At 38.4% G+C, this 27,943-nt stretch overlaps 5 protein-coding genes and 1 long non-coding RNA gene across 11 annotated transcripts; 2 read left to right on the forward strand and 4 right to left on the reverse strand.

The window, feature by feature from the left end:
• The first annotated feature begins 787 nt into the window (after window positions 1-787).
• On the forward strand, window positions 788-3,101 carry rps27l (ribosomal protein S27 like). The gene is made up of 4 exons (XM_085461871.1): window positions 788-884; window positions 1,349-1,457; window positions 2,239-2,349; window positions 2,900-3,101. The coding sequence occupies exons 1-4, from the start codon at window positions 879-881 to the stop codon at window positions 2,926-2,928; spliced, it is 255 nt and encodes an 84-aa protein (XP_085317997.1). The 5' UTR covers window positions 788-878; the 3' UTR covers window positions 2,929-3,101.
• Window positions 3,098-5,631, reverse strand: dnaja (DnaJ heat shock protein family (Hsp40) member A). Its single transcript, XM_085461865.1, has 7 exons — window positions 5,500-5,631; window positions 4,868-5,042; window positions 4,655-4,759; window positions 4,341-4,568; window positions 4,014-4,244; window positions 3,791-3,891; window positions 3,098-3,685 (listed from the first exon to the last, which is right to left on the reverse strand). Exons 1-7 carry the CDS (start codon window positions 5,629-5,631, stop codon window positions 3,470-3,472), a joined length of 1,188 nt encoding a protein of 395 aa, XP_085317991.1. The 3' UTR covers window positions 3,098-3,469.
• A 3-nt stretch (window positions 5,632-5,634) lies between these two features.
• acsbg1 (acyl-CoA synthetase bubblegum family member 1) lies at window positions 5,635-17,472 on the forward strand. Of its 3 annotated transcripts, XM_085461863.1 has the most exons (15): window positions 5,635-6,036; window positions 11,585-11,680; window positions 12,307-12,374; window positions 12,460-12,728; window positions 12,835-12,923; window positions 13,076-13,196; window positions 13,270-13,350; window positions 13,440-13,589; window positions 13,778-13,954; window positions 14,232-14,413; window positions 14,530-14,763; window positions 14,896-15,113; window positions 15,284-15,423; window positions 15,585-15,831; window positions 15,999-17,472. In XM_085461863.1, the coding sequence occupies exons 2-15, from the start codon at window positions 11,646-11,648 to the stop codon at window positions 16,073-16,075; spliced, it is 2,088 nt and encodes a 695-aa protein (XP_085317989.1). In that variant the 5' UTR covers window positions 5,635-6,036; window positions 11,585-11,645; the 3' UTR covers window positions 16,076-17,472. The 3 variants fall into 3 exon arrangements, with proteins under 3 accessions (XP_085317989.1, XP_085317990.1, XP_085317988.1); XM_085461864.1 differs by lacking the exon at window positions 11,585-11,680 and having other exon boundaries at window positions 5,995-6,036; XM_085461862.1 differs by lacking the exon at window positions 5,635-6,036 and having other exon boundaries at window positions 10,969-11,680.
• Window positions 7,811-10,767, reverse strand: LOC146704610 (uncharacterized). Of its 2 annotated transcripts, none has more exons than XR_014921195.1 (3): window positions 10,286-10,767; window positions 9,418-9,861; window positions 7,811-8,883 (listed from the first exon to the last, which is right to left on the reverse strand). It is a non-coding gene; the product is annotated as an uncharacterized LOC146704610 (long non-coding RNA). The 2 variants fall into 2 exon arrangements; XR_014921196.1 differs by having other exon boundaries at window positions 9,418-9,899.
• idh3a (isocitrate dehydrogenase (NAD(+)) 3 catalytic subunit alpha) lies at window positions 17,003-23,159 on the reverse strand. 2 transcript variants are annotated; one of them, XM_085461867.1, is made up of 12 exons: window positions 23,031-23,159; window positions 22,643-22,708; window positions 22,097-22,159; window positions 21,885-21,968; window positions 21,574-21,688; window positions 21,087-21,274; window positions 19,328-19,461; window positions 19,140-19,242; window positions 18,966-19,030; window positions 18,141-18,225; window positions 17,869-18,021; window positions 17,003-17,777 (listed from the first exon to the last, which is right to left on the reverse strand). In XM_085461867.1, exons 1-12 carry the CDS (start codon window positions 23,055-23,057, stop codon window positions 17,694-17,696), a joined length of 1,167 nt encoding a protein of 388 aa, XP_085317993.1. In that variant the 5' UTR covers window positions 23,058-23,159; the 3' UTR covers window positions 17,003-17,693. The 2 variants fall into 2 exon arrangements, with proteins under 2 accessions (XP_085317993.1, XP_085317994.1); XM_085461868.1 differs by lacking the exon at window positions 22,643-22,708 and having other exon boundaries at window positions 23,031-23,157.
• Window positions 23,160-24,205: 1,046 nt separating this feature from the next.
• Window positions 24,206-27,678, reverse strand: lrrc61 (leucine rich repeat containing 61). 2 transcript variants are annotated; one of them, XM_085461869.1, is made up of 9 exons: window positions 27,282-27,676; window positions 26,225-26,320; window positions 25,999-26,145; window positions 25,827-25,887; window positions 25,577-25,662; window positions 25,431-25,496; window positions 25,267-25,335; window positions 24,994-25,119; window positions 24,206-24,889 (listed from the first exon to the last, which is right to left on the reverse strand). In XM_085461869.1, the coding sequence occupies exons 1-9, from the start codon at window positions 27,307-27,309 to the stop codon at window positions 24,783-24,785; spliced, it is 786 nt and encodes a 261-aa protein (XP_085317995.1). In that variant the 5' UTR covers window positions 27,310-27,676; the 3' UTR covers window positions 24,206-24,782. The 2 variants fall into 2 exon arrangements, with proteins under 2 accessions (XP_085317995.1, XP_085317996.1); XM_085461870.1 differs by lacking the exon at window positions 24,994-25,119 and having other exon boundaries at window positions 27,282-27,678.
• Window positions 27,679-27,943: the final 265 nt, after the last annotated feature.

The raw sequence follows: 27,943 nt of genomic DNA on the forward strand, positions 1-27,943 counted from the left end.
CCCACCATGAAGCACAGAGGAAGAGGTGCGATGGTGTGGGGGTGCTACTGTTGGGTATTTATATAAAACTGAAGGCACACTGAACTGACATGGTTACCGCAGCATCCTGCAGTGACATGCTATCCCATCCAGATTGCATTTAGTTGGACCATCATTTCTTTTTCAACAGGACAATGACCCCAAACACACCCCCAGGCTGTCTAAGGGCTATTTGACCAAGAAGGAGAGTGATGGAGTGCTGGGCCACATGGCCTGGCCTCCACAGTCACCTGACCTAAACCCAACTGAGATGGTTTGGGATGAGAGAAGGCAAAAGGGCCAACAAGTGCTCAACATCTCGTTGGACAACCATTTCAGGTGACTACCTCATGAAGCTCAGAGAATGCAAATAGTATGCAAAGCAGTAATCAAAGCAACCGGTGGCTATTTTGAACAATCTAAAATATAAAAATATGAATTATTTAACACTTTTTGTTCAATACATAATTGTTCAATACATTCATAGTTTTGATGCCTTCAGTGAGAATCTACAATCTTCATAAATAGTCATGAAAATAAAGAAAAAAAATAAATAAATGGGAAGGTGTGCCCAAACCTTTGACTAGTGTATATATAATTTTATTTTTTAAGTGATAACCCTAATACGAAGATATTATAAATGTTTAGTATACTAAAATATTATATATTTTGGGGGAAAATAAAATATATATAATATATTTGGAAGTTTTATTTTTTCTGTTTTTTATTTATTTTATTTTTCTACATGCTCTTCACCATTTTCAGCACACTGTATGATTGCGAGTCATTCCCCGCTGCTCTGCTCTGAGATGCTATCTGTTTAATCGGCGCACGTATGCGCAGAGATTTGCACAGCGAAAATGCCTGTAAGTTACAAAGTTTCGTATTAATTTGTATGCTTTTTTCAACATGGTAGGTCCATATGTGCATTTCAGAGACGATGTCCTACCGTGTTTACACCGTGAAACCTCGCAGTTGTGTTGTTGACATTGTTGCAGCAGCAACACATGGAGTGGGGGTTAGCTAGCTAACAATAGCCGACGACGGGTGGCGACTACTTGCTGAAACACCGTGGTATGTAACTAGTAGTTGTGTGATGTAACTTATAACGTAGTCATGTCGGACCAAAAAGTAGTCATCGCCTGAAAACTTTCACGACTGCATTTTTTTGCGTTTAACGAATCACCTGTAGTACACACGAACAACTGTGGTGCTTACTTAAGATGTAAATGCAATAGTTAGTGTTTAAAAGAAGGTTTACCAAAATGAGCTAAAAAGTTAAAACACGGTTTATCCCACTTATTTGACTGGACCTTTCCCTTCATTTCAGTTGGCCAGAGACCTTCTCCACCCGTCACTTGACCATGAGAGACGACAACATAAAAAGAAAAGACTTGTTCAGAGTCCCAACTCCTACTTTATGGACGTGAAATGCCCAGGTATACAATAAAGTTTATACTATATGGTCACCAGATGTCCCTCTTTATGTGGGTCTTAACAGCATTTTATTATTTCCTTTGATCCTACATGTGGACATAGTGTCTCACATTTTGATTGGATCTAGTTTTCAAAAGCAACTGGGAAGAAAAGTAGCACACTCCTGCAGGTTTATATGCTACAGTCTTTTGCTGCCTACTACGGCCATGGTAGAAAATTGCAAGTCACCAAAAAACACAAGCTAAGCAGATTTTTGTGAAATTGGCAGAGATAAAAGGAAAGGCTCAGAAACCTCTAAAAACCCAGTGAAACTGGTGACTGACGACTCTCAGTATTTGTTTTTTGTTTTTGACTATAGCTCAAAATGTCATGAGCCAGTTGATGATTCATTTGCACTGAAAGGCAATTGATAACTATGCAGAGCGGCAACTGAAATAATAGTTTTAAAGGTTATTGGGGTAAGAAGGAGAACACTTGTGATTAAAAAGATTAAGTAATTTTATTCTAGATGTATATACTTAAAAAGGGAGTTGGGAAGCTCACATAAAATCTGCTTTACAGTTAGCAATGTGTCCCACACAAATACAGTATTTGATTGGATCTAATTTAGTTGAAAATACACATGTACTCCCAAGTCCTCATAGAAGAGTAATAAGTTATGCAGCTGCTGTGATTTTAAGCCATTTCTTATTCACACGTTCCATGGCTGTCTTTTAATCACGTTTTACATATATGGCAATCACAGAAATGTAACAGTAAATATTTAACACCATTTCTTTGCAGGCTGCTACAAGATCACCACTGTGTTCAGTCATGCACAGACTGTGGTACTTTGTGTGGGATGCTCAACAGTGCTGTGCCAGCCCAAAGGAGGAAAGGCCAGACTAACAGAGGGTAAAAGATCCAGAACATTCTGTACCAATAGAGATGTAAATACTTGATCGTAAGTGTATGGGCACCATTATACCTGCTGTGTGGCACCTGGCAAAACGTACTGTACAACAAAGCCACCATTTCTACCAGTGGTGCTTTTTGTAATCTGGAATATTGTCATCACCCCTGCAGCCGAGTTGAAGACTAGTGCACAATTGTGGTGGTTTTTACGGATGTTTTAATAACAGTAAAGGAGCTCAGATTCAGAGATATTGCAACAATTTGAAAAACATTACGGGGAAAAAAGAACCTTTGAAAGAAGAATAGTCTTATATGTCATACTTTTTTGGTTTCCATATCAGCTCTGATGTGGAGGTGTTATCAGGTAGTTATACTGTGGGCTCACTATACTGCAGCAGATGCCTGCTGTTACAGTAAGCATAATTAGATGCAACAGTAATGCATTACCACTGCTGTGCAATGCAACCAGTGGCAGGTATACTGGGGCCTTTTAACTGCGCATAAATGAGATGTGAAAACAGATGAAGTAATTATGTTTTTTGTTCCACAGGTTGCTCTTTTAGGAGGAAGCAACATTAGATGGACATTGGAAACTTAATGACTGAATTTAAGCAGTGCCTTTTTATAAATCTTTCCATTGATTAAATGGTGTCCAATGACTAGTTATCATACAAATTTTAACTTGTAGACAAAAAAATTACTGGCAGAATTTAATACGCAAATCTCAGTAAATAAAGACAGCAATAAAAAAAGTTTAAGCATTCTGGGTATTTATTGTACAAAAAAAGCATTTGACTTGAATTTCACCTTCACAGAAAGCATACAAGTCATCATTTAGGTTCATATGAAGAAATTTGTACTGTAAATTTCGGAAAACAAACAAAATACACACTTAAAAAGAACATAACATGCACAAAAACAAACAAACCACTGACAACTTTAGGTGCACCCTTCTCCACTTGCATATTTGTGTCCCGAGTTTAATAAAAAAAAAGGGATTGGCAACAGTTTTAAATGTGATGTCACAAATTTACAGTGTGAAAGGGACCAAAGGCATGGGTTAAACCTTTCCTTTTGCAAAACAAAACCCACATGCTCTGCATATAGACTTTGACTACAATCACTGTGTCTGACATTGGACGCCACCTCTGGGATTGTCATCGTCTTCCTCGTAAGCTTCACCACTGTAGTGTTTCTGTTGTGACTGCAAATCGGCCTCGCTTAGTTCTACCTCCTCCATGTCATCTGTGACCATCACATCCTCTCTGGGCGGAAGAAGTCTTTCCAGCTGGAACATCAGATGTTCTGGGAGCCAGTTTTTCTCTGGGAACTCCACCTGCAGGATTAAATGAATTCAAGTGAGCTGAAAACGTTTTCCCACCCTGTGGCTTCAATTTAAATCCAGAATTGTGTTACACTGTTGAAATGATGTTCAACTTACCTGAAACTGAATAATAAGCTGTCCCCTTTCATAAGGTTCTTTGTAAAGTGGCATGCCCTCATTCATAACACATTTGACGTCATTGTGCTTAATGACTTCACCTGTTGATTTGAAGGAAGAAAAAAAAAATAATTAAAAAAAAAATTGGAATCTATATTACCATTGTTCACAATCGGTCACCAGAAAAGCCAGCACTCAAGGCCAGCTGAATTCAAACACTTACCTGGTTGTGAGCTGATAACAAGCGTTCTGTTGTCTAGAGTCTGAATGGTATTCCGGAATCCACACAGTGCCTCGACAAGTTTGATGTCCATCCTCATTATTAGGTTATTGTCCCGTCTCTGGAAAACTGGGTGATCCTTCTGATCTAACACAATAATCACATCCCCAGGTTCCAGGCCAGGCTCCTGGTCACCTTCTCCATGAAATGTAATTTTCTGACCGTCTTTCATACCTGCACAAGAGACGCATCATTAGCTAAACTTGCTTTTGAAAACAACAAGAAAAGCATTTTTATAATACAAATGTCTCAGATAGGTGAGAGCTTTACCTTTGTCAATATGAACTTCAAGGATTTTCTTCTTGCGTTCTACTTTCTGGCCATTGCAGTTCTTGCAGCGATCCTTTGAGTTAAATTTCTCGCCCTGTCCCTGACAGTCTGGACACATGCTTTGGATCTGCTGAATCATGCCTGGTCCCACCTGCTGCACCCGGACTTGCACTCCTCTTCCTTTGCAGTTTGTGCACTTCTCCAAAGCACCCTTCTTGCCACCATAGCCTATGATGAGAAGGAAAAAAGGAATTAAATATCTTTATTACTCCAAACACTGGTATTTTTCTTTCTCCAATTAAGTTGGTACTCACCTTCACATTTCTCACAAATTACATTCTTCTGGAGTCCGAGCTTTCTTGTTGAACCATTGTACATCTCCTCTAGTGAGACACTAAGCTGATGAACTACATTCTTCCCTAAAGGACAAATAAATTAAAAAAAAGCACAACATTCATGTTATAAATGCCAGGAATACACATCACTTCAAACTGCATCTAGCTTGAAAACTCAATGAGCCACCTCACCTTTTCTCTCCCTCTGCATTCGTCCTCCACCTCCAAAGAACATATTGAAAATATCCATCGGAGAACCTCCGCCACCCATCCCTCCTTCTTTGATGGCTTGTTCCCCTCCTTGGTCATACAAGTCTCTCTTCTTTGGATCTGACAGCACCTCATATGCTTGAGAAATGTGCTTGAACTGCAGATATAAAACAAATAATTGAATTACTTTTAAAAGCGAGAATGAGTGACTCCACTAAAGCTATAACTTGAGTTTGTGTAGATTTTCAGTCATCAAGGTCATAGTAAGTCGATTATAACTTGTGTTAGTTTATTTGCTTCGACCCTTTATTAGGCTTACTTAACGTACGACTTGTGTTGTGACAATGCTACTTAAAAAAGTCACATAAATGATGAATAAAATAGAATACAATAACAACACATTTAATGTTAAACATTACTTTCGCACAGTAGCAAAAAACATCAAGTCAGTTCAAGCGTGCAGGTCTTCCTGTAGCCACACGCAGTCAGCTGCGCATAGATCATTCCAGAAAGTTCCAACTGGTCTTTAAAGTAGCCGGTTTAAAATTAGAAGCGGCTTTAACAATAGCACGTAAACGGCTGAACTGCTACAATAAAACACGTTTAAAACTCACCTTCTCTCCTTCGTTTGGATTCTTGTCAGGATGATATTTCAAGGCAAGTTTTCGGTAGGCTTTTTTGATTTCATCCTGTGAAGCATTGGGTTCGACACTCAGAAGATCGTAGTAGCCGGTTTCGTGAACCATGGTGACTGTCCTAAAGAGGAAATAACACACACCACGAACACGTTACACACAAGGTTACAGCTTGAAACACACTGACAGCTGATATTAAACAAATAGCAAACCGCACGCTAGCTGCAAAACAGGGGCTAACCTCTGTTTTATCTCGTTAAACCCAGCGATAACGGACTGCTAAATTTCAGTATGCCTCACACGTTACGGGAAAGCAATACAACCGGCATTAAAAGACACACGGATGTCGCCCATATTCGCCTTAGCTATAGTCAACCTTAAATGAAACTGCTGGTATTTCTTCGTGACAATGATAATTATTATTCTAAATTGAAGTCTTTATGCCTTACTTTCCAGATGCTGCCTTACCAAGCTTTGAGTCGCCTTTGCTGTGAGAGTGCGGAGCGAAAGTGGGAGGTACTTATAGCCGCTTTGCAGTGCAGAACTTTCTGGAGAGCTTCGAGAAGCGGGACCGGATGTTTCGTTGGCGGAGAGAGAGGAGTCTAGAAGGGACCCGAGTAGGGGGACGAGGGAGGGGTGGAGGTTACTAGATCTCCTTCTTATATAGCGTGACCTACTTTTTCGAATGGTTACATTGCCTTAGATGTCTCTATGAGTCCAGTGGGGCAAGGGCAAGAAAAAAAGGAACAAATATAGCATGTATGATCTCTAATAAGATACTATGGAACTCCAAAGTGTTCAAAATTAAATAAATAAATAGGTCAAGATGAAATAAATAACTATGTGAATAAATAAGACACAGATATGTAATGTGAGAATGATATTGTGAAATAATGGAACACATTTTGAAAAAAATGCTCATTATTGTGAAATATATTGCATTCTGCTATATAAATTTACTTATTATTGTGAAATATTATTTCATGGTCATTATTTTTCACAATAACAGAGATTATTCCTGAGGCATTTTATTTATTTCCAGCCGTTTTTAGTCCAAAATGACCTTTTTTCAAAGTCAGTCTTTATTTCAAAATCCCGTTTTTCCCGATGGTCTATTTATTTCATAATGCGACTTTTCAGCAGAATGACTTTGTCTGTCAATCAATGTAAGTGGGCTGGACCTTTGCACCTATTGGCTTATCGTTTACCATCGACTAGTTTTCCTGGATACCGGCTCCGCGGACGGCTACTGCAGCTAGCAACAGCGTAATAGGTCAAAAGTCACGGAGGATGGCGGACTGGTGTGAACTTCAGCCAGTTCTGCTCATTTAAGCAAATCAGATAGAGAGGGATCATTTACCTGTAGATACTGTTTTGAGTCGTTTAGATGTTTCTGAAATGCTTGGGATGATAATTGCTCTTCAAGATGTTCGCATCGATGACAGCATTGTCAAAGGTTTAAGATCAATTCAGCACCGTGTTCGTTTGGAATACGCCGAGGAAGAACAGTCTTCAAATGTTGGCCGTCCACGTCTAGAAATCCCAGTGCAGCACTCAGGACTTTAGTGCTGTCCGGGATAACCGTCGGGGTAATTGCCGATACATTTTCTGTGTCTCCGAGCACAATTAGGAGGAAAATGACGGAGGATGGTCTAAGGTAAGTTTATGCTGTAATTGAGCACCTGTGTGATTCTGTACACAGCATTGTTTAGGTGTTGACCTTAATTATGACGTTTGACAATGAATTATTATCGCTTACTTTTTTTTGTTACTGTCTAAACTAAGTGGGGCAGCTACGGCTAAAGCTATCGGCGCCATCTCGGCGTTGAGACACGTTTAGCAGTGTTAGCTGTTAGTGTGTTAACTCGGAGACTGGGGTCAGTGGAGCCTGTAGGAACCTTTTACACAGAGAGTAGACCCACCAGCTTTCCACAGTCTACTTACTTATCACATCTTGTTAGACAACAGGGTCATTAGTGCTTTAAATAGTACATAGTTGAATGTTTCATTGCTGTTTGCAGTTGATTGTTCTCTGATAACGCATAACAAGGTTGATGTTAAATAGCGAGTTTATTGAAATGGTTTTGTCTATTTCAGCAGCATTATAGATATACTTTCTCTGGTGTCTTCGGTAAAGCTAAAACAAGAATACATTTACATCCTTGGTTCTTTCAGCATTAATTGGAAAACTTGAGACTTGCTGTGCGCCTCCCAAGCCATTCTCTTTTATCCCACCTGTCAGGTATAGATGGCAATACTTTAAACAAAGTTAAATTTTTTATACCTGAAGAGAACCAATCCTGACCTAGAATGGGTGAATGAATAATTAGTTGGTAGCCAATGCCTAAGCAACTCACATAGGCCCTGGCAGACTCAATAAGTCCATCTAGGAACAGCTGCAGGAAACACCTCTTCAGTTTAGATTTAAAACATGTGCATGCTCTTTCAGGTTGATGAGGATTATGGTGTGGACTGGACAGGACAACATAATCGCTGCCCATCAAATGAGATCACCATTCCTGAGATTCAGCTCCCAGATGCACTGAATGAACAAGACCCTGCTGTGCTACCAATACTTCAAAATCACTTGTAGAAAGACATTATTACATTTAATCAGTTTCTATGTCAGGAGGATTTTTTTTTTTTTTTTTTAAATTTCTACAGCTTTGTAGCTAATACTGACTCAAAACAGCATAACCAATTTCATTTTCAACAAAACAGTGAGTGGCTATAAAACAGGATTTGTTTTATACAGCTGTCACTTTAATGATATTCATTTCTTGGTTGGATATACAGTACATGTCAACTCTGAGCAGATTTAATACAATGAACACAGTAGAGTAGTGTAACATCTTAATTCAAATAATTTTTTCTAGAAATTTTTTTTGTATCAGTAGCGAGTATAAACAAAACATATTGTGTAATTTATAATGTACAGTGAACAACTGATTTTGATATCTGAACTCTTCATCAGTTTATATTAAAAAAGCCATAAATGCACACCTGTACTCTGTATTTTTCACTGTCAAGTGTATTAAAAAGAACTAGAACTCACTAGATTGTCCGTTTCTTTGAACACCGAGTACAGTAATGTGATGCAAGAAAGAAGAAATGGTCTAATTTTACCATGTGGTTATGGAATCAATCGTAAACCAGACCAAAACCTGAGTCAGTAGAGTTGAGACACACCTGAATGTCCATTAGAAATGACTCATAGGTACAGTAGTGTGCAGGAAGACGTAGTACTTCAAAACCGGTGGAAGACTTTGGAAGATTGCTGTTGACCACTTCCACAGTCATTTCTCGGCAAGACTTCCCATCCTGTCCAAAACTTGATGAGGGCTTTTTGTTGTGCACAAGATGCTGCAACAGAAGATTGTTTTAAACTATAATGACATCCTATATTCATTATTTTGAATCTTTTATGGAGAAATACCATAAAGATGACCACTTACATACAGGGCACCAGACATTTTTGCCCCACTCAAATTGCTGTTGTAGCTTTTATAGATATTTTTATGTTAACAAAGCTAAAAGTAGTCTACATACAATTCTAGTGCAACTGATAATGCCACCACTCTTATGTATTGCATGGAGCAAATAACAAAACAAAATTATACTATAGCGTAGAGCTGGGCGATAGAACGATAACGATATGTATTGCGAAATAACTTTTTCTCAATAGAAAAATTAAACTATTGCGATAGACCTCACCGCTCTTGTCCTTTTTATAAAAAAAATAAATAAAAATAAATATCGTGATATGAAAAAATCTCATATCGCCCAGCTCTACTATAGTGTACTTTGTTAATGACCCAAGATCACTGGACTGTATGTAATTTACCAAAGTATAATCAGAGAAAACCAATGGCAAAATACCTATCGCAGCAGACTTACCATTTTCAATGAAGGACCGAAGGTAACCTGCCACTCTGCATTTATCCTCGAGAGCATTCCTCTTCTTCCTCATCTTCATCTTCTGTGGCAGGCCACAGTCATTTTATAGCTTTACTTATCTTGTAGTCTTAAGAGCATCAGCAACATTAGGTGTATTTTTATTAAATGTAACCCAGCTGTTCAACTAACCCACGCATACAAAACAGTATATTGGTGTTTTGTGTCAACAATTAATGTTCATCCTTCATAAATTAACCAAATAGCTTTACTATTCAGATGTTAAAAGATGTGACCTGACCTTACCTCACAACAGGGAGCAGTCTCTGATTCCCTTGGTAAGAAAGGAGGAATGATGTCTGATCTTTCTGTCAGAAGTGGCCATACCATGGTTTCCTTAAGCCCTTTCCTCAGCTGCTTGACTTGACGACTTGTTTGTGTTATGACCTACAACGGTGAGACCAAACCAAAACTGAAGTTGGAGTCTGTAAAGTGACACACACTTTAAATGTTAAATATTTAAAGAACATCCACTGTACTAGTAAAAGCATTTTCAAATTATACCCACTTACAAAATCACTACGTTGAACTAAAATTGCTTTCTTTTCTTTCACATAGATTACTTGTCTTCCATATTAGCACAGAAGATAAGCCACTTTAAAACAGTCATGAATAACTATTACCTACAACAATGTAAATAGTAATACAGACATTAACCCAGAAGACAATTATTTTCTCTTACCTAATTTATAGAATTCTTTGCTATGATAAAAAAACAGTATTAAAAAAAATCTGTGACTAAACTGATTAAAAAGCTTATTTTTGCCAGACAGACAGACTAACCAAGCAATAATAACATATCGTTACTTACCCTGAACAGCGTTTCGTGGAGTGGAGCTAGCTGTGATAGCGTTAGCATTTGCTAACGTTAACACTGTGCGGTTGTGATGAGAACTTGGACCAGGGACCACTTCATCTCCAGTACACTGCTGCAATACGCAGACTGAGGTGAAGACGTTCAATCTAAGCGGTTAGCAAGTTCTCTGAGTAACTCAGAAACGGACTTGTTTCCTGCAGCCATGCCCTTCACAAGAATTGATACACCTGTAACGTTATTCGCGCCCAGTGTTTTGCATTTGTCGGTGCCTTAAGTTTATTTTGAGCTGCATACTGCCGCCAGCTGCATAGGAGACGCATTGCACCATTAAACCTAAATCGACAATTCATGTGCTATTACTTATGTCTGAGTAAAGGAGCAACCAATCACACAACTGGCTCCGCCCTGTCTTTCTTGATTGACAGACAAAGTCATTCTGCTGAAAAGTCGCATTATGAAATAAATAGACCATCGGGAAAAACGGGATTTTGAAATAAAGACTGACTTTGAAAAAAGGTCATTTTGGAATATAAACGGCTGGAAATAAATAAAATGCCTCAGGAATAATCTCTGTTATTGTGAAAAATAATGACCATGAAATAATATTTCACAATAATAAGAAAATTTATATAGCAGAATGTAATATATTTCACAATAATGAGCATTGTTTTCAAAATGTGTTCCATTATTTCACAATATCATTCTCACATTACATATCTGTGTCTTATTTATTCACATAGTTATTTATTTCATCTTGACCTATTTATTTATTTAATTTTGAACACTTTGGAGTTCCATAAGATACAGCCTGCTTTGTAAATGTTATATAACCTTCTCTAGAATATTCTTTAATTACACCCACACGTCTGGCAAAACAGAAACAATACTCCATCCCAAATAACTGCAATATTTGTTATGTGAGCTACAAATGTGTATACTTGTTGTTTATTATTGACAGATTTATTGCAGATTAGGTGCTCCTAAATTCCACATTTTATTACATTTTTAGGAGTGCTAAAGCCTGTTTCACCCTGTAACTCATGTGCATTAAGCTTGATTAAAATTAAATGCAGAGTGGTGTGATTAAGTTTTGAACGTGTCATTGTGTGAATTGGGAAAGGCTGTTTTACATGTGAAAAGCGAAGGTGATTTGAATTCAGGACATGTTCTTGAGCAACTGATTCCAATGCACTACCCACATGGTCTTTCCTGTTTGTTTCACAACCTTTAGCGACTTGGGAAGGCTTGCTGAACTGCAAGTTTGTTTGGTGTTTTTTTGTTTTCTTAATCCAGTATATTCCCATAAATCACGTTCGTCCAAGTTTTGAAAGCAGCATTTTTGAGCAAGTTCAGAATGGAAAAGAAGGTCGATCATCAACTTGAGGATAGGTAAGCAACTTAAGATGAACTGTTTTTTGGTTTCTTTCACCTGCCTTCACCTTCTTTCTAACAGTTTAACTGTAAGATAGCTTCTAATACTTTCACCAGCATGCATGCACAGTGCATAAATGTGGTGATGGTTTAACCACTTAGTCACTTCTGCCAGAGTTATTGAATGAATGTTCCTCATATTATAATATAGTTTTGCACCCAACCTTGGCACTGAGTCCACAAGTCCCAATTCCTCAAAAAGATTTTACTCATGTGTGTTTTTATTATGGTGATCAAGGATGTGCTTTTCCAGAATCATCCAGATGTGTTAATTTGAATTGATTTTGATTATTTTTGTCCTTTGAATACATTGTCATCTCAATTGGGAGAGAAATGTGATCAATGTTTGGATCAGTCTTTATATTGATTTGCAATGGCTCCTCCCCATTTACCATGACAACAATATTGACGAGTGGGAGCAGACAGTTGTTGTTTTTTTTTGACAAACAAAGCAAGGGGCTTTTCCTGTGGCAAAGCCCCGGCATTGTGTTGGATCAACAAAGCTAAAATGAAACCCCTGCCAGAATTTGAGGTGGAGTGCGTGCGAGTGTGCTTGAAGCCCGTGTTTCCTCTGTGTGTTTCAGTGTGATGTTGCCAGCTCAGAAGACTACGGAACACACGCAGACAGATAGTGAAGAGCTCACCTTTATAGGTGAGTTATGAGCACTGAATAAGAAGACTTTTAGTGCCCAGTGATTGCATTTGCATTTCAGATATGATTTTTTTTCTTATCGCAGGACAAATAGATGTAAGTCAGGCATTTTCCAGCACACCTCTTGCTCCAGCCCATTCTCTTTGGACCACTGATGCTAGAGGTTCAGTCAAGCTGAGAATAGAAGAAGGATGTACAGAGGAACCCAACACAGTTCACCAGTTGTTTAAATCCTCAGTTGAAAAATATGGAAACAAGCATGCACTTGCCAGCAAGAAGAACAACAAATGGGAAAAGATAACTTTCCTAGAGTATTACCAGTTGTGCCGGAGAACAGCCAAGAGCTTTCTAAAGGTATATTAAACAAAAGAACTAATTACATTTTAGGTACGTGCTAGACTACACTGTCAATGATCAGACTTTTACAAAGAAAAGTCCAAAACTTTGTTAATGTGTGCAGCTGGGTTTAGAGCGATTCCATGGAGTGGGAATACTAGGATTCAATTCAGCAGAATGGTTCTTCTCTGCAGTCGGTGCAATCATGGCAGGGTGAGAAGCGCACATTACACATCAACAACTGGACCTGGATTAAGCACTAATCAAACTCAGCCAATCACTGCACATAAATACCATATAGGTGTATTTCTCCTGTTGCAGTGAGACATTCAATAACTTCTTTGTTTCTCCTACATCTGTAACAGAGGAATAATGACAGGAATTTATGCCACAAACTCACCGGACGCGTGCCATTATGTGGCTAGTGACTCTAAAGCCAACATTATTGTGGTAGAAAATCAGAAGCAACTGGAGAAGATATTGCAGGTACTATACAATGATATGCACATGCAGTGGGTTTGATTCCACAGCGAAAACATCTTCTCCCTTGCTATTACAGATATGTGACAGACTACCCAATTTAAAAGCCATAGTGCAGTACAGTGGACAGGTTCAGCAGAAGATCTCAAATCTCTACTCTGTAAGTCCTCAGGACAGCACATAAAATGATACAGACCACTATGACTGTTGAGCCTGTGTTCCAAATGGTATATTTCTGCTTTTGGGTAGTGGGAGGAGTTCATGGAGCTGGGTCTGGATGTTTCTGAAAAACAATTGGATGACATTATCAGCAGTCAGAGAGCTAACCATTGCTGTGTCCTGATCTACACTTCTGGCACCACAGGCAAGCCGAAAGGAGTCATGCTCAGTCATGACAATGTAAGCTTTCATGTGGCTATCAATGTGTGCTTGTATGCCTAATGTGTCTATTAACAAATCTTATTATTGTAACTATGACAAGCTACTTGAAAGCGAAGAAGATCAAATGCAAAAACGTAGAAATACCTCAGAAATGTGTTGTTGTTTGAGGTAAAACAAACAATTTTCTGCACTGAATGAATTTACAGATCACATGGACGGCCATTCATGCCAGCAGGGCTGGAGAAATGCAGCCAGCCGACACGAAACAGGAGTCACTAGTGAGTTACCTGCCTCTCAGCCACATTGCTGCTCAGATCTATGATCTCTGGACAGGCATCCACTGGGGTGAGCTGGTATACTTTGCACAGCCAGATGCCTTAAAGGTAAGTAGTTAAAAATATTTGATCACGTGATTCTAACATGTGTCACAAGAATATGCATTTCGACAGCATTCAGTACTACAAGATGTTTAACATGAAAATAGGTGCACTTTCATGGCTCAGATAAAAATAAACATTTTAGTAATTGTGGAGGTAATCATTTGAATAAGATATTGTAAAAATGCAGTATTGTGCAGACTGAATTCCCACACCCACAATGGTGTCTCCCCCCCCCCCCCCCCCTTCATTCTTTTTCACATTTTGCACATTTGCTCTGTAGGGAAGCTTGATAACTACACTTCGGGAGGCTCGCCCAACATCCCACATGGGTGTCCCACGGGTATGGGAGAAAATGATGGAGAAGATAAAACAGGAGATTAGTCAGTGTGGATATTTGAAAAAGAAACTGGTTACATGGGCAATGTCAGTCAGCCAGGAAACAAATCAAAAGTGTACGCATGAGTGAGTAGAGTTTTGATTCTCAATAATTATTTATAAAATGTGCATATACGTGTAAATAGATGAATTTTCCCAGAAGAGATGATTTCATTCAAAAGTTTCATTTGCAATTTTATTAGGGATGATGAAAAACCGTTCCTTTTTTACGTGGCTGACAGCCTTGTGCTGCAGAAGCTTCGGAATGAGCTGGGCCTGTCTTGCTGTCAGAAGTTCTTTTCAGGAGCAGCACCGATCAGTAGTGAAACCGTACAGTTTTTCCTGGGTCTGAACATCCGCTTGTATGAAGCCTATGGCATGAGCGAGAGCACAGGACCTCACTTCATGTCAGGTCCAAAAGCTTATAAACTGCCGAGGTAAAAAAATAATAATAATAATAATGTTTTTTTCAAAATCAAGAATTGTAAAAAATTACTTGTGTTTGTGGTCCTTATGTTTTGAATTGTAATAAAGTCTAAGACACAGAAAACTCCTTTTTTGACCTATAGCTGTGGAAAAGTGGTGCCTGGCTGTCGATACAAATTGGCCAATGTAGACTGTGAAGGGACAGGAGAAATTTGCTTTTGGGGACGCAACATTTTCATGGGTTTCCTCAACATGGAAGACAAAACAAGAGAAGCTTTGGATGAAGATGGATGGCTGCATTCTGGGGACTTGGGGAAGGTTGATGAAGAGGGTTTCTTGTACATCACAGGAAGGATAAAAGGTAGCATAATCCCATCAAACAAAACTATTGTGAGAGTGTAACTGGACATTTTAGGTCACTGACACACACTGTGGAAAGAGCATGGTGTTCTGGGCAGAAATAAGACTTCTTTCTCTGTGAAGTGAGTCACAAACAGCTGAAATGTCAGGTTGTCTACGCCTTGCATTTAGAGTTGATCATCACAGCTGGAGGAGAGAATGTTCCACCTGTTCCCATAGAAGAAGCAGTAAAGAAGGAGCTACCCATCATCAGCAATGCCATGCTGATTGGAGACAAAAAGAAGTTTTTGTCCATGCTTTTAACCTTAAAGGTAATCTGCTGTAATTGTTCTGATTTCTCCAGCAACATAGCATGAATAGTGACAAGAGAACTGTTAAATGTCTTTCTCACTTACAGGTGTGACAATGATCAATTTAACCCTAATGTCATAATTTCTATGTATATGATGTTGGGATTTATCCCGTTTTTCAGTGTTGTAGCAATACCGAAACCATGGAGCCAACAGAGGAACTCAGTATGGAAGCTGTGGAGTTTTGCAGACAGCTGGGCAGCCAAGCAAGCAAAATGTCTGACATAACCGGTGGAAAAGACAAAGAAGTGTACCAGGCAATTCAAAAGGGGATTGACAGAGTCAACTCTGCAGCCACCTCCAACGCCCAACGCATACAAAAATGGACCATTCTGAGAAAGGACTTCTCTGTTTCTGGAGGAGAACTGGGTAAATTCAGCAGAACAGTGTTAAAAAAAGATTAATACTATACAATAAAGGTTTATGCTGGTATACCATAATATCAAGACCATGTAACACAATACAGGTGCAAGTTGTATCGAATCAGTTGCACATTGCAGAGAATCTATAAATGATTTACTATTTTCTTGTTCCAGGTCCTACAATGAAGCTTCGCCGTCCAGTTGTCTTAGAGATGTACCACAAAGTTATAGAGAGCCTTTATCAAGGATAAAGTCACTTTCTACTGTGTAACTGTTAGTATGAAATCATGTATCATTTTCCTTCATCTCATCCCCTGTGAACATGCATAAAATGTAATTACAGTACAGCACAAAAGTCTTGAGCCAACCCTCATTTCTTTTTATTTTGGTTCCAATGAGTCAGACTTTCTTGTCATTTTTTGAAGTGTTCTTGAGTGGTCAGATTATACAAGAACTGCGCTGAAAAATTGTGATTACAGGTGTTAAGGTATGATGAATCCAAATTTGACACTTGTGGTTCAAATCATCACTATGTACAATGAAGGTCAGGAGAGAGGTGCAACAGTGAGTGTCTGCAGCCATCTGAAAAACACGATAGAGGCTCTGTCATGTTTTGGGGCTGCATTTCAGCCATTGGTGTTGGAGGATCTTTCCAAAATGGATGGAAATATGAATGCAGAAGTGTACTATTGGAGTCTGATTCATAATCCAAGAGCATCTGGAAAGTATTTGACAATGGCTTCATTTTTCAGCATGACAATGATCCAAAGTAGTAAAAGCATTCCTAGACAGAAACAAAAACAAAATACACTTTTCAGTTGGGTTTGGCCTCCCAAGGGTCTGGTCCTAACCGTTCTTGAAGCAGTGTGGGATCATCTTGACACAGAATAAAACAAAGAGATCAAATCTGAAGAGATTTGAGATATCCTTCAAGAAGCCTGGAGAAATATTCCTGAAGACTATTTAAATAAATTACAAGAACACTTGCTTAAGAAAGTTGTGGCCATACCAATTTGAACTGTACAAACTGTTTTTGCCTTATATCCTGTATTTTCTTGTAAGTTTGCACATTTCAAAAAATAATTGATTTTCCATTTTCACTGCATACTATAAAGAAATGAGGGGTGGCTCAAAACTATTGTATCTATTCTGCAGAATGAAAAAAAGAGAACCACACATAGTGTTTAAAGGATATTTTATTTAATAAGTTTAAAGTTACACCATTTTAATGCAACTTTTACCTTACCAACACTGATTTTGACTTCTTTAAAATGATACCAATCATCTTGCCTGACAGGAAAATTGGTGGAAGTGCTTTATAACATTGATGAGAAAGACATGCTTCTACCCAGAAATCAGTTATAACAGCTATCAGAGTCATTTGAATAACACTGAATAAAAATTATGGCATTTCTCATGTCAGTGTAATACCAATTTTACAATAATTACATAAGCAAACAGTAAGTTTTCAAAAAACATTTAGTGAAAAAAATCTCTAATGTGTTTACAGATGGATTATCTAAGCAACTAAATGTGAAGCAGAGTTTGACTTCTTAGCATATGATTTGTTTGTCAAGTGGAATTTGTGGCTGTGTCTTCAAATACTATTGTCAAATACATTAAACACATTTCACCAATAAATAGATAATATTCACCACTGATACACAGGAAAATCACATATGCATATTCCATATACACAAACCACTGTTAACACAGTTGTTTGGATTGTGCAGAGAGAAAAATTAAACATTCAGGATCTCAAACTCCTGAGTAGTTTTTTCTTTTTTGGTTGAAATGTGCAGATACAGCATGATATGGTCAAGTGGGCAAAACCCTAACAATTAACAAACATATCTCACTAATGTCCTTTTAGTCCATATCCTTCATTCTCTGACATATTGCTTCTGTGAATTCTGAGCACTTTGAGTTCCCTCCCAGGTCTTTGGTCAGAACCTTGAAGATGAATAACATAAGCATTATAAATTAGAAAACAGGTGTACACCATATAACCCAAACTGCAATTCTCCAGAAAAGAAGTAATTACCTTTCTGTCTCGAATTGTGTCAAAACAGGCACTTTCAATCTTCTTGGCATGCCCATGAAGACCCATGTGCCGCAGCATCATGACTGCACTGAGCAGCAGGGCGGTGGGGTTAGCCAAGTCTTTTCCTGCTATATCTGGAGCAGTTCCATGAACCTGATTTTACAGAAAAAGTTGATATTTTTAAAGAACAACAAACACAAATAGACTGTGGATTTTCTGTGCAACTTGTATGTTGATCATGTATCTGCAACTTTACAAAAATGACCCCATACCGACTCAAATATGGCCACACCATTTGCACCAATGTTTCCACTAGGAGTCACTCCAAGACCTCCAATTAATCCGGCACAAAGATCACTGTAATGGTAAACACATTGGGTTACCTTTAGATTTCATAAAACATATACTGGATTTAACATAAATTCATAACATGAATGAGCAATCACATTTTTAATATTGTGTCAATATTTTTGTTGCTTTTTTACAACTCCAGACAATTTTGCTGTCGCCCATGTGTGTTTCAGCTCTCTGTTTTGTATGCTAACTAGTGTGTGCAGGGGTATTCTTGTTCACAATGAGTACCTCCATGGATTGCTCTTGCTCCACCTAACCACTGTTGATACAGGCTGGACAAGTGTCTGATCTTATGCACCACCAAGCTGCATCACGAATCATCACAGCTGTTTAAAGGGATATCCAATTTTCATTCAACCAGGCTGTGACTTCGAGTAACTCCTTACTGTTTTGTTTGGTGTTGGCTACAAGAATAGGGTTTACTACATTTACCATACTGCCTCTGTAAGGACCAGTTAGGTGTTAGTTTTTTGTTAGAGACACTAGGTTTAGAGGTGCTACTACTACTACTGTATTTTTGGTATGAAAACATAGGATTTAATTACACTTTTTTCTTCATTTAGAACAGTCAGGATCCACCTCCTCAGCACTCTCCTGTTCATTCTGTTACCTCCCTTTTTCCTAGTGAGCCACAGTTGAAAAATGTCGTCTTTGATTGATAAAGTGCAAAAGAAAAGACTCATAATTTGCCTTGTTCTTATGAGTATTTTAACATAAAAGATTTACTGGTGACAGTTGTGTACCTTAAGATATCTCCATACAAATTTGGCATCACTAGTACATCAAACTGTGTGGGATCCTGCACCATCTATAAGTTTGGATGAATAAGGACATTAAAAGAAAAATACAGCAAGCATTCTTTTATAGCCATCTAAAACATATTCGGACTAATTTACCACAAAGCTATTGGGACATACATTAAGGCACACGGTATCCAAGTACATCTCAGTGAATTTCACATCTTTGTACTTTTCAGCGGCCTCTCTACATTTTCGTAGGAAAAGTCCATCTGACATGCGCCTAAATGAAAAAAAGAGAAGCAAAAATGTAGTTTCAAGCAGCTTCACAATGACAAATGACTTAACTTGTGCTAAAATATACTTACATGATATTCGCCTTATGAACAGCTGTAACACTGGCTCTCTGATTGTTTCTTGCATATTCAAAAGCGTACTCTGCAATGCGTTTGCTGGCTTGTTCGGTGATGAGCTTAATACTCTGTACAACACCATCAACAATCTGAAATAAAAAGAATGAAGAGTGAACACGACTACAGTGCTGTGCAAATGCCACCCCTCATTACTTGGAGATAATTTATCCAAATTTCAGGAGTGGGACCACACCTCATATATAAACCTCCTGCATTGCAAGCTGTTTGTTATTGTTTTCGTGCCCTATCCTGCCTGTTTCAAAATTAATTCACCTCTCATTAGTGGCCTGAGACCCACCGCCAATCCCTTCTGAGGCCTTCCCCAGTCTCAATTCACGCTTATGCCATCTGCTGTTATCTTAAAGAAATGCTGTCAAACCTAAATGAAGATGTGGTCCCTGCTAGGTAATTTATATTTTACTTTAGATGTTTAAAGTGGTCCTGACCAGTAGTTCTTTGAGTTTTCTTTCAAAGTGTATCTTTGGACTGAAAATGTGTGAAAAAGCAGCCAATGTTCAGTCTTTGTCCCCGACCATTTTCAGAGGGGTGTTTTGTTGTCTTTAAACTTTGTTAAGAAGCAGGAGTACCCAGAAAGAGCCCACACATGAAATTAGTGAAGTTAGGGTAAGTGGTGATTCTAAATTGCCCTTGGGAATGAATTTGATTGCGAATGGTTGTCTGTTTCTTTGTGTTTGCCCTGTGACACACTTGGGACCCATCCAGAGTACATATCACATCTTGGCCTATGACAGCCGGGATGGCCTCCAGCCCACCTGTGACCCTGAGACAAGTTAAATATGAGCACAAAAGTAACCCATGGAGTGTTTTCCCAGGAAATGTAAAGTATAAATAACTGCTTAACCCTTTAGTTTAACAACAACTAATGTAGCAGTAACTAAACCTTGTAACTCATGAGTAGCTGCACAATACTGTCAAATAATAAAACTGAACAATATTTTCTACCTGGGGTGATGTAGCTGGGCTCGAGTTTTTTAACCACTTGCTTAAGGCCTTTTTCCCCATGTTTGGACTGGCATCATAACTGTGGCCTATTAAGAGGTAATTTCAGTCATTTCTCTTTCTATCATATGGAGTGTAACTAGCAAGCAATGTTCAGTTGAGACATTTGTTTACTTTTGGCTTGCAAAGCTTACCTTTTCCTCATTTGTATTCAAGTTGTACTCAAGTGGTGAAATGTGTTTGTTGCTTCCAACATTAGTGGAAACAATTTTCAGAAATGTTTTCTTTTTTTAAGAAGCTCTGTTTTTTTCTGCAGTAAATTATAACCAGAGGCCGAGATTGACTCTTTCTCTAATGTGCCCAAGCGTGTCTTGCAGATGCCCACACCAGGGATGTTATGCAAGTGTCACTGCTTTAGCAATGATATCATGATATAACATTTTTATTTGATGTAAAAGTTTTATACCGGTATGATTGCAAATGATACGATATGGGAAAAATCTACTCTAACACACCGCCAATGCAGTAAATGTATACTGGGTAGGAAAAAACAAACAGTGGAACACTATTGGTCATGGACTGGCCTCTTCAGAGGCTGGACCGCAACATTTCTGAAGCAGTGTAGGATCAGCTCAACCAACATCCAAAGAAAAGGTTTGAATGTTCTTCCAGAAGCCTAGAGAACTATTCCTGAAAACTGTTTAAAGAAATTACAAGAAAGCTTGTCAAAAGGTAATGTTAATAAAGGTCTTACAACATGTTCAATTCCACTGTATTCTCCCTCGGTGTTCTCCCTGATTGTGACCAGGTTCACATCAGTGTAGGGGGTCTGGTAGCCCTCAATGGACACGCAGGGCCGCACATTAGCATAGAGGTCGAAGGTTTTCCTCAACAACAGGTTCATGGAGGGATGGCCAGCAGCTATTGGTGTCTTCAAAGGGCCTTTAGATTGTTAAAGAATTCAAAAATATTTCATGTCAAACCAAAAGAATATATCTAAAAACCTGGTGATTGGTTTGGAAGTTTTTCTCTCTTAAGCATGCCAAATTAATTAATGCCCCTAATAAAATTTAATTTCCAAGCTGCTGATGTGGGAACACATGAGAGTGAAGTTCCTGGAATAAAGAGATTAGTACATATTCCCAATATACACACCATTACCTAGAACTGTCCTACTGTTTAACTTTGCCTTAAAAAAACAAAACAAAAAAACCCCCATATAGATAAATCAATCAGGTTACCTTTCAGGCCAATTTTGTTCTTGTCCATTGATTCTTTGGCATCTGGAGGTATCATCCACTTTCCACCAGGTCCCCGAATGGCTGTAACATTTCTCTCTTCCCACCGAATAGGTGCCTATATCAAAAGGACATTCAATTCATTCTTTTTTCCCAGAACCTTTGTTATCTACAATTATACTAATCATATTTCTATTGTTATATGATTTATGTGGTATCAGTGCTCAAGCATTATATTATTCTCTGATAAAATCTGAAAAATAAATATGCATGTTAATGATTTTCTTTTTTTTAAACTGTTTTTCAGTACTAACTTTAGCTGCTTCAAATATCTTCATGACAGCATTGGAGATCTCTGGACCAATCCCATCACCGGGGATTAAAGTGACAGTCTGAATCTGTGAGGCAGGACAAACACAAGTTTTATTGCACACTGATGAGGTAGTTCAAATTTAATATAACCTCGAAGTTACAGAAAAAACCTTCACACAAAAAAGTCTGTAGTTTTACAAGGAAAAATAAATACCCCACGGATGAAAGTCCTGGATTGTGGAGTCTCATTCTTCAAAGCCCCAACTACCTGTGACAACTGAGAAAAACACAAAACACAAATTGATTTTTTTCCTCCCAACACTATTCTGCTGTTTATTTATGGAAATAAGAAAAAGCACTGAAAACATGTCTGTGTATAGTGTGAGGTGAACTGAACAGATGTCTTGAGTAATGATGATGACCAAATTTGTGCACTGCTGTGTTTAACAGTAAAACATTTTTGACTGGTATAGCTGTTTGGCAAGTTTGTATTGGTTTTGCAAACGATTACATTGTCAGTGTGATCTAAATATGTAAAACAATGCAACTGCATGAAGCTCCTATGTGAGCAGGCAGAGAGACAGGAAGACAGGCAGACAGACAAACAAACAGCCGAAGGCAACCCTGACTTTGAAAAGATTACAAAACAGAGTCTCTATTCCAGATGTGGTCACATCAGAAGCGAGAGTAACTGCCTGCGAGCTCTTTTTCCAGTGCAGCAAGGATATACAGTATTTAAAGTTAGGTACACTTAACTTACTTCCTGTGGTTTGAGTTTATCCTTGCCATTGATCGATAAACCCAACTTTGTTAGTAGATTAAGAATCTGTAGATGATAGACATGTGTTTCCATAACGCAACCTTAATAAAAACATGTTCAACTAGAGCAACGAAGCCATAAATTGCTTCTACATTGCATTACACGAGAACATACATTTGGCTAAATAGCTGCTAGCTAAACGTGTCGGGTTGCTATAGCAACTACGGGCATATAGCCTGTGCGTTAGCGGTCAGCTAAGTAGTTAGCAGTGGATGTTCTGCCTCTGGTATGCTGTCAGCGGGACAGACAATAAGTGTTCGCTGATGAACTGAAACAAAATTGATCTAGTGCAACTATGACACATTTCCATAAGTTTCAACGCACATACCGCTGACCTCCACGCCTTCCCTGCCATTCTGAACGAACCAAGGTCGACACAACAGCTGTAGCAACTGTCGAGCTTCTTCTTCTTGTTGGCGGTATTTTACACCGTCCGAAACGGTGCATTACTGCCACCAACTGGTATGAAGTGTGGACAACCTCGAATCCTATGTATATATGTAGGATTCAGAATCAGAATCAGAAAGGGTTTTATTGCCAAATGTTGAGCAGGTTTACAACATTAGGAAATTGCTGCGGTGCTTCAGTGCAAACATACTGTCATAAATTACACTTAAATAGACATGAAAATAAAAATAAGAATAAGAATTAAAAGAATATGTATATATATATATATATATATATATATATATATATATATATATATGACTCGCCTGTTCCCACTTGAGCTTCTCATTTCTCCTGCCTTCATTCAGATTTTGTAAAAACAGCTTCCTTTGCTTTCTTACTCCCATTGCCTTTTTTATCCCCCTTCCTCCATTTCCGCCGTATTAAGCCCTCTATCTCTGTCCTACTGACATGAAAGACGTTTTCTGGCCTTTGTCATATGTGCCATTTCATTTCCTTTAACTTCATAATGTGCTGATAGCCATAAAGTGTTTGCTGACTATCAAAAAGTCCCAATAACTGTGCTGTAAAGCGGCCAATGATAAAGCTGAATCTGAACTTACTGTTATTTTTAACTGTCTTATGATTGCATCGACTGAACTACTAAAAGTATTGAAAGTATTTCTCCTGTGTATGCTGATTACGTCTTTATGTCAAATGGAATGTAAAACTCAAAGACAGGATCTCTCTTGGCTCTTACTTTTCTAACTTCAGGATAAAGATAATGAAAAAAGACTAAATTAAACTAAAACTAAATGCAAGCTTCTCATATGGGCTATATTGTAAATAGCATAATAATAGTGAATGTCTGCAGGTGCTTAGCGTTGCAACACTATTACCGCCTGCAGGTGGCGCCAGTGGACCGCTTCTAACACGCCGAGGAACAACTTCTGCAGGCTATAACCTTCTGCTTTATGTTTTAAAATCATGTTCATTGGTTCAGAGTGAGCAAACATGGGTCTGTATGAATATATGTATGAGTTGTATACATATCACACACATGTTTTGTATAATATATACAGATATATTAGTAAAAATAAAAGCGGGGGTACACCATTAAAGCTTCATACGCACTGTATTTTACACATTTTGATTGCACATATAATAAACTTTATGGTATAAAACAAGTAGAAACAGCTGAAGCAATCATTAAATCACCTTTTTCTTTTTGCAGAAATTGAACTTGCAAAGAAAGCACACAGCATGGGACACAATAACTTCCCGAATTCTCCAGCAATGCAAAATGGAAAAAAGCTATAAATTACTGAGAACCAATAGAAAATCGTAAGCAGCATAAAACAGCTCTCAGCATAAATGGAGGCTACAATATGGTACAAAATGCACACTGTGCAAGTAAAAGACATCTTTGAACCAAACTGAGGGCTGTCGGTACGGGTAAAGGTTTTCACACCACCTACATGTTTTGTCCAATACCCAATGCATAGGATGAGTACAAGGTCAGCAAATGCCACACACTGCAAGACAGCGCACGTGTGTCAGGCAATGGTAAATGTCAAGCATTTCGATACAGAGTGGTTAATCTGCAAAAATCTACAGTACATTAGCCATGGTATATCACACAAGCAGAGAAGTTGATAAATGTTGCCTACAAATGTGTTCGAAATAGGCCGGCTCAGATGGCATATTGTTTTGGTTGCTTCTTCAGGCTCATGGATCTTTCAGTTTGTGAAATCACATGAGTGGCTCTGTTGTTGAGGAGTCTGCATTCATGAAGAACATCTGTACAAAGAAAAATACATAAAAAGTCAAGGAATGCACTATGCATCTAACACTGTTAGCAACCAGCTAGATATCTAGGAACAGGTCTGCAGATATTCTCTTACCATTAAATTGCTTATAGGCTTCTTCAATAATGGCATTATTAGATCTCTTTATCTCCCAGTAACTATCTTCCACCCATGGCTTGCAATCAGAATGTTCAACAAGCTGTCCATTCTTGTACAGACCAGCTGATCATCATTCAAAAAAAGTAAATATCAGTCTCGGTATATTATACAAGCAGAGGCAAACACAAATGCATCACAACTGTCAGCGGTGCCACAATCACCAAATTAATCCAGTAAACAAAGTGTGACAACAAGTTCATTAAAATATACCTTTTATGGTATCATCAATGTCCTTGCATAACTGATACAGATCGCTTCCACGCCCAACAACTCTTTCACCTGCAATTTAAGCAGATTAATTCATTAAAACACGAAACTCTTACAAGTTAATGTTGAGCAGTTAAATGTCCAAAGAATGGGGAAAAAAAACTTACCATCCAGGACTTTGATATTGGGGAACATCTCGAGAACTACCGCTCTATATGAAGAGTTTCTGCACACTGCCATAAAGAAACTTAACATGAGTTCATTAATCGAGAATTTCCATCCACTGGAATATGTTCAAAGTCACCAAAATTACCTGGATTAGTGTAATTATATGTGTTGTCTTTCAGACGTATATTTTCTAGCTTTCTCAAAGAAACAAGGCAGTGTAGGTTCTCAATACTGTTGAAAAGCAAAACAGACATGCTCTTAAAATGCCTAACAACATAGTAACTTATGCATAAAGCTTTTCTGCTTTTATGTCAGTAACACAGCCGCTTGTGACATATTCACATTTTTAATCACCTGCAGGAAAAAAAAGACATTCAGTGGTTATTTAGTCTTACCTGGATATAATATTACCAGCCACATTTAAGTTCTGTAAAACGTCACAAGTGCGCAGGGGCTCTGGAAATACAAAAGCAGTGACCAATTTATGAGAAATTTTAAAGCCTTTTCATGACAGTAATCATCTTAATAATGCAAGAAATAAATAATCTTTTTCTTCTAAAATTGTACCTAAATTGGAGACCCTGTTGTTAGACAAATTGAGGACTGAAAGAAGCCGTAAAGATGCTAAAGGAGCCAAATTTGTGATATTATTTCCAGAGAGGTCCAGTCTCTCCAGGTTTATACATTCCCCAGTGCATCCAAGATCATGTATACCTACAAGACATACAATTTAAATCATAAATGAAATGCAAATTTTGCAGAATGAAATGCTAATATATTATTTCCATCTTACCGAGATTTCTTAATTTGAGAAACAATATCGACTCCAGATCAAATTCCCCGGTACGTGACTTGAGCAGCACGGCAGTTATCTTTTCATGGTCTGCATCTGAAAGAATACGAGTCACAAGACTTCAGCAGAGCAAAGCATATTTATTTTTCTATTTGCATGCACCCACTCTGTCATTGTTCGTGAGTCAGCACAGCAAAAGAAAACGCTAGAAGCACAGTGTCTGTTCTGCTTACAGTATAAGCAAATAATCCAGGCAATCATCTCTAATAGGGGACAAAAAAAAATTCAGACAAGCAGTTTCTGAATTTCATATCTGGCTGCACGCTGGGATGTCCTCTTGAGGATAGGGTCACAAACAGATGTGCTGCTGGGTGGTATTATCTCGCCAGTTGTATGCATAAATAAAAGAAACCCAGGGAGTTATATTTGGCTTGATTCCCTGAGGCAGTGTCAGCCAGCTCTTATTAAGAGAGGTAAAAGGAAATCACGGTTGACCAGAGATGATGATGATAATGATGCTGATGTAGGGCTCTGTTATTTTCTTGGTGATCCTCTTATTATATTTTCAGATATGCAGCACAATTTTTATTTACTTATTTAAAAACTAAATGAGCACTGACAGACATGGATTTATATCCTTAAATATGACAGAGAATGGATTGGGTGTAAGCAGGGACTAATGTTTTGCACTGCACCTGCAGAAAGAAAGGTCACGATGTTTAGATTACCGCACAGTCTGCCAGCAATAACGTTACAACTTGTTAGCAGAGGCATTAAAGGGACTTTGTTAGCCCATGTTAGCTATATTCGTGAGACAGCGGCTGCGTGAATTAAATCATGAGGATGATTCAGCCGGATGAAAGTGGGTGGGTTCTTGAATATAATTAAAAACGTTCCCCGTCTGTTTTATTTATTTATTTTGTCATGAGATGATATAAGCAAAATGTTGTGTAACAAACAAAAAGGGGTTATGTTGTAGCTGGAAGCACAGCTACCTAGCATAAGCAGCTAGTGGCTAGCAAAGCAACGTAGCAACAAGCTACCCATCACAACTTACCTTGGTCCTTCTCTCGCTTGGAGTCCATCCTGGGCAACTTTGCTACCTTCAAAGCTGCCTAACCCGGTAAAGAGCGACACTTTTAACCAGTGTGGTGGTTAGGAGAGGTAGTGGCTCTGTGGGGTGAATGTGAAATTATCATCTGTCCTGGTGTGCAGTCAGGATACGCTCACTGTACTGCCGTGCTGTAAATAGCACGCAGGTGGATGAGACGGACCTCAGTCTCCGCAGCCGGCAGAGGGATGGGGGAGGCGATCATCTGCGGTGCAGGCTGCTGAAAGAAGCTGCACACCTGCTTAATTAAATATATAAATAAGAAATGCACATATATTAGATGCCGCTTCTGTGCAACAGGTTCTCGGGTCAATTAAAAGTTGTCGTCTTGCTACTGTGCCGTCGATAATAACTATGCTGGGGTTTCTGCATTTGTGGTATGCTACTACTATATCGTATATAGCAGAATAGTTATGCATTGTACCAAATGGTAATTAGCAGCGGAGCCAAAAAAAACAAGTTTTTCTTCTCGTAATTACTATACATATAAATATAATATTGGGCTTGTACTGTATTAAATCTGAGGTGGACATATTGTAATATTAAATATCATTGGCATAGTCACCTGTAAGATAACTTTTATCATTGTATTTACTGTGCATACTGCA

Source organism: Copadichromis virginalis, linkage group LG7 (genome assembly GCF_057382275.1).
Source record: "Copadichromis virginalis isolate Kocher_CV1m ecotype Utaka linkage group LG7, C_Virginalis_male_GT1.1, whole genome shotgun sequence".
NCBI classification, from domain to species: domain Eukaryota; kingdom Metazoa; phylum Chordata; class Actinopteri; order Cichliformes; family Cichlidae; genus Copadichromis; species Copadichromis virginalis.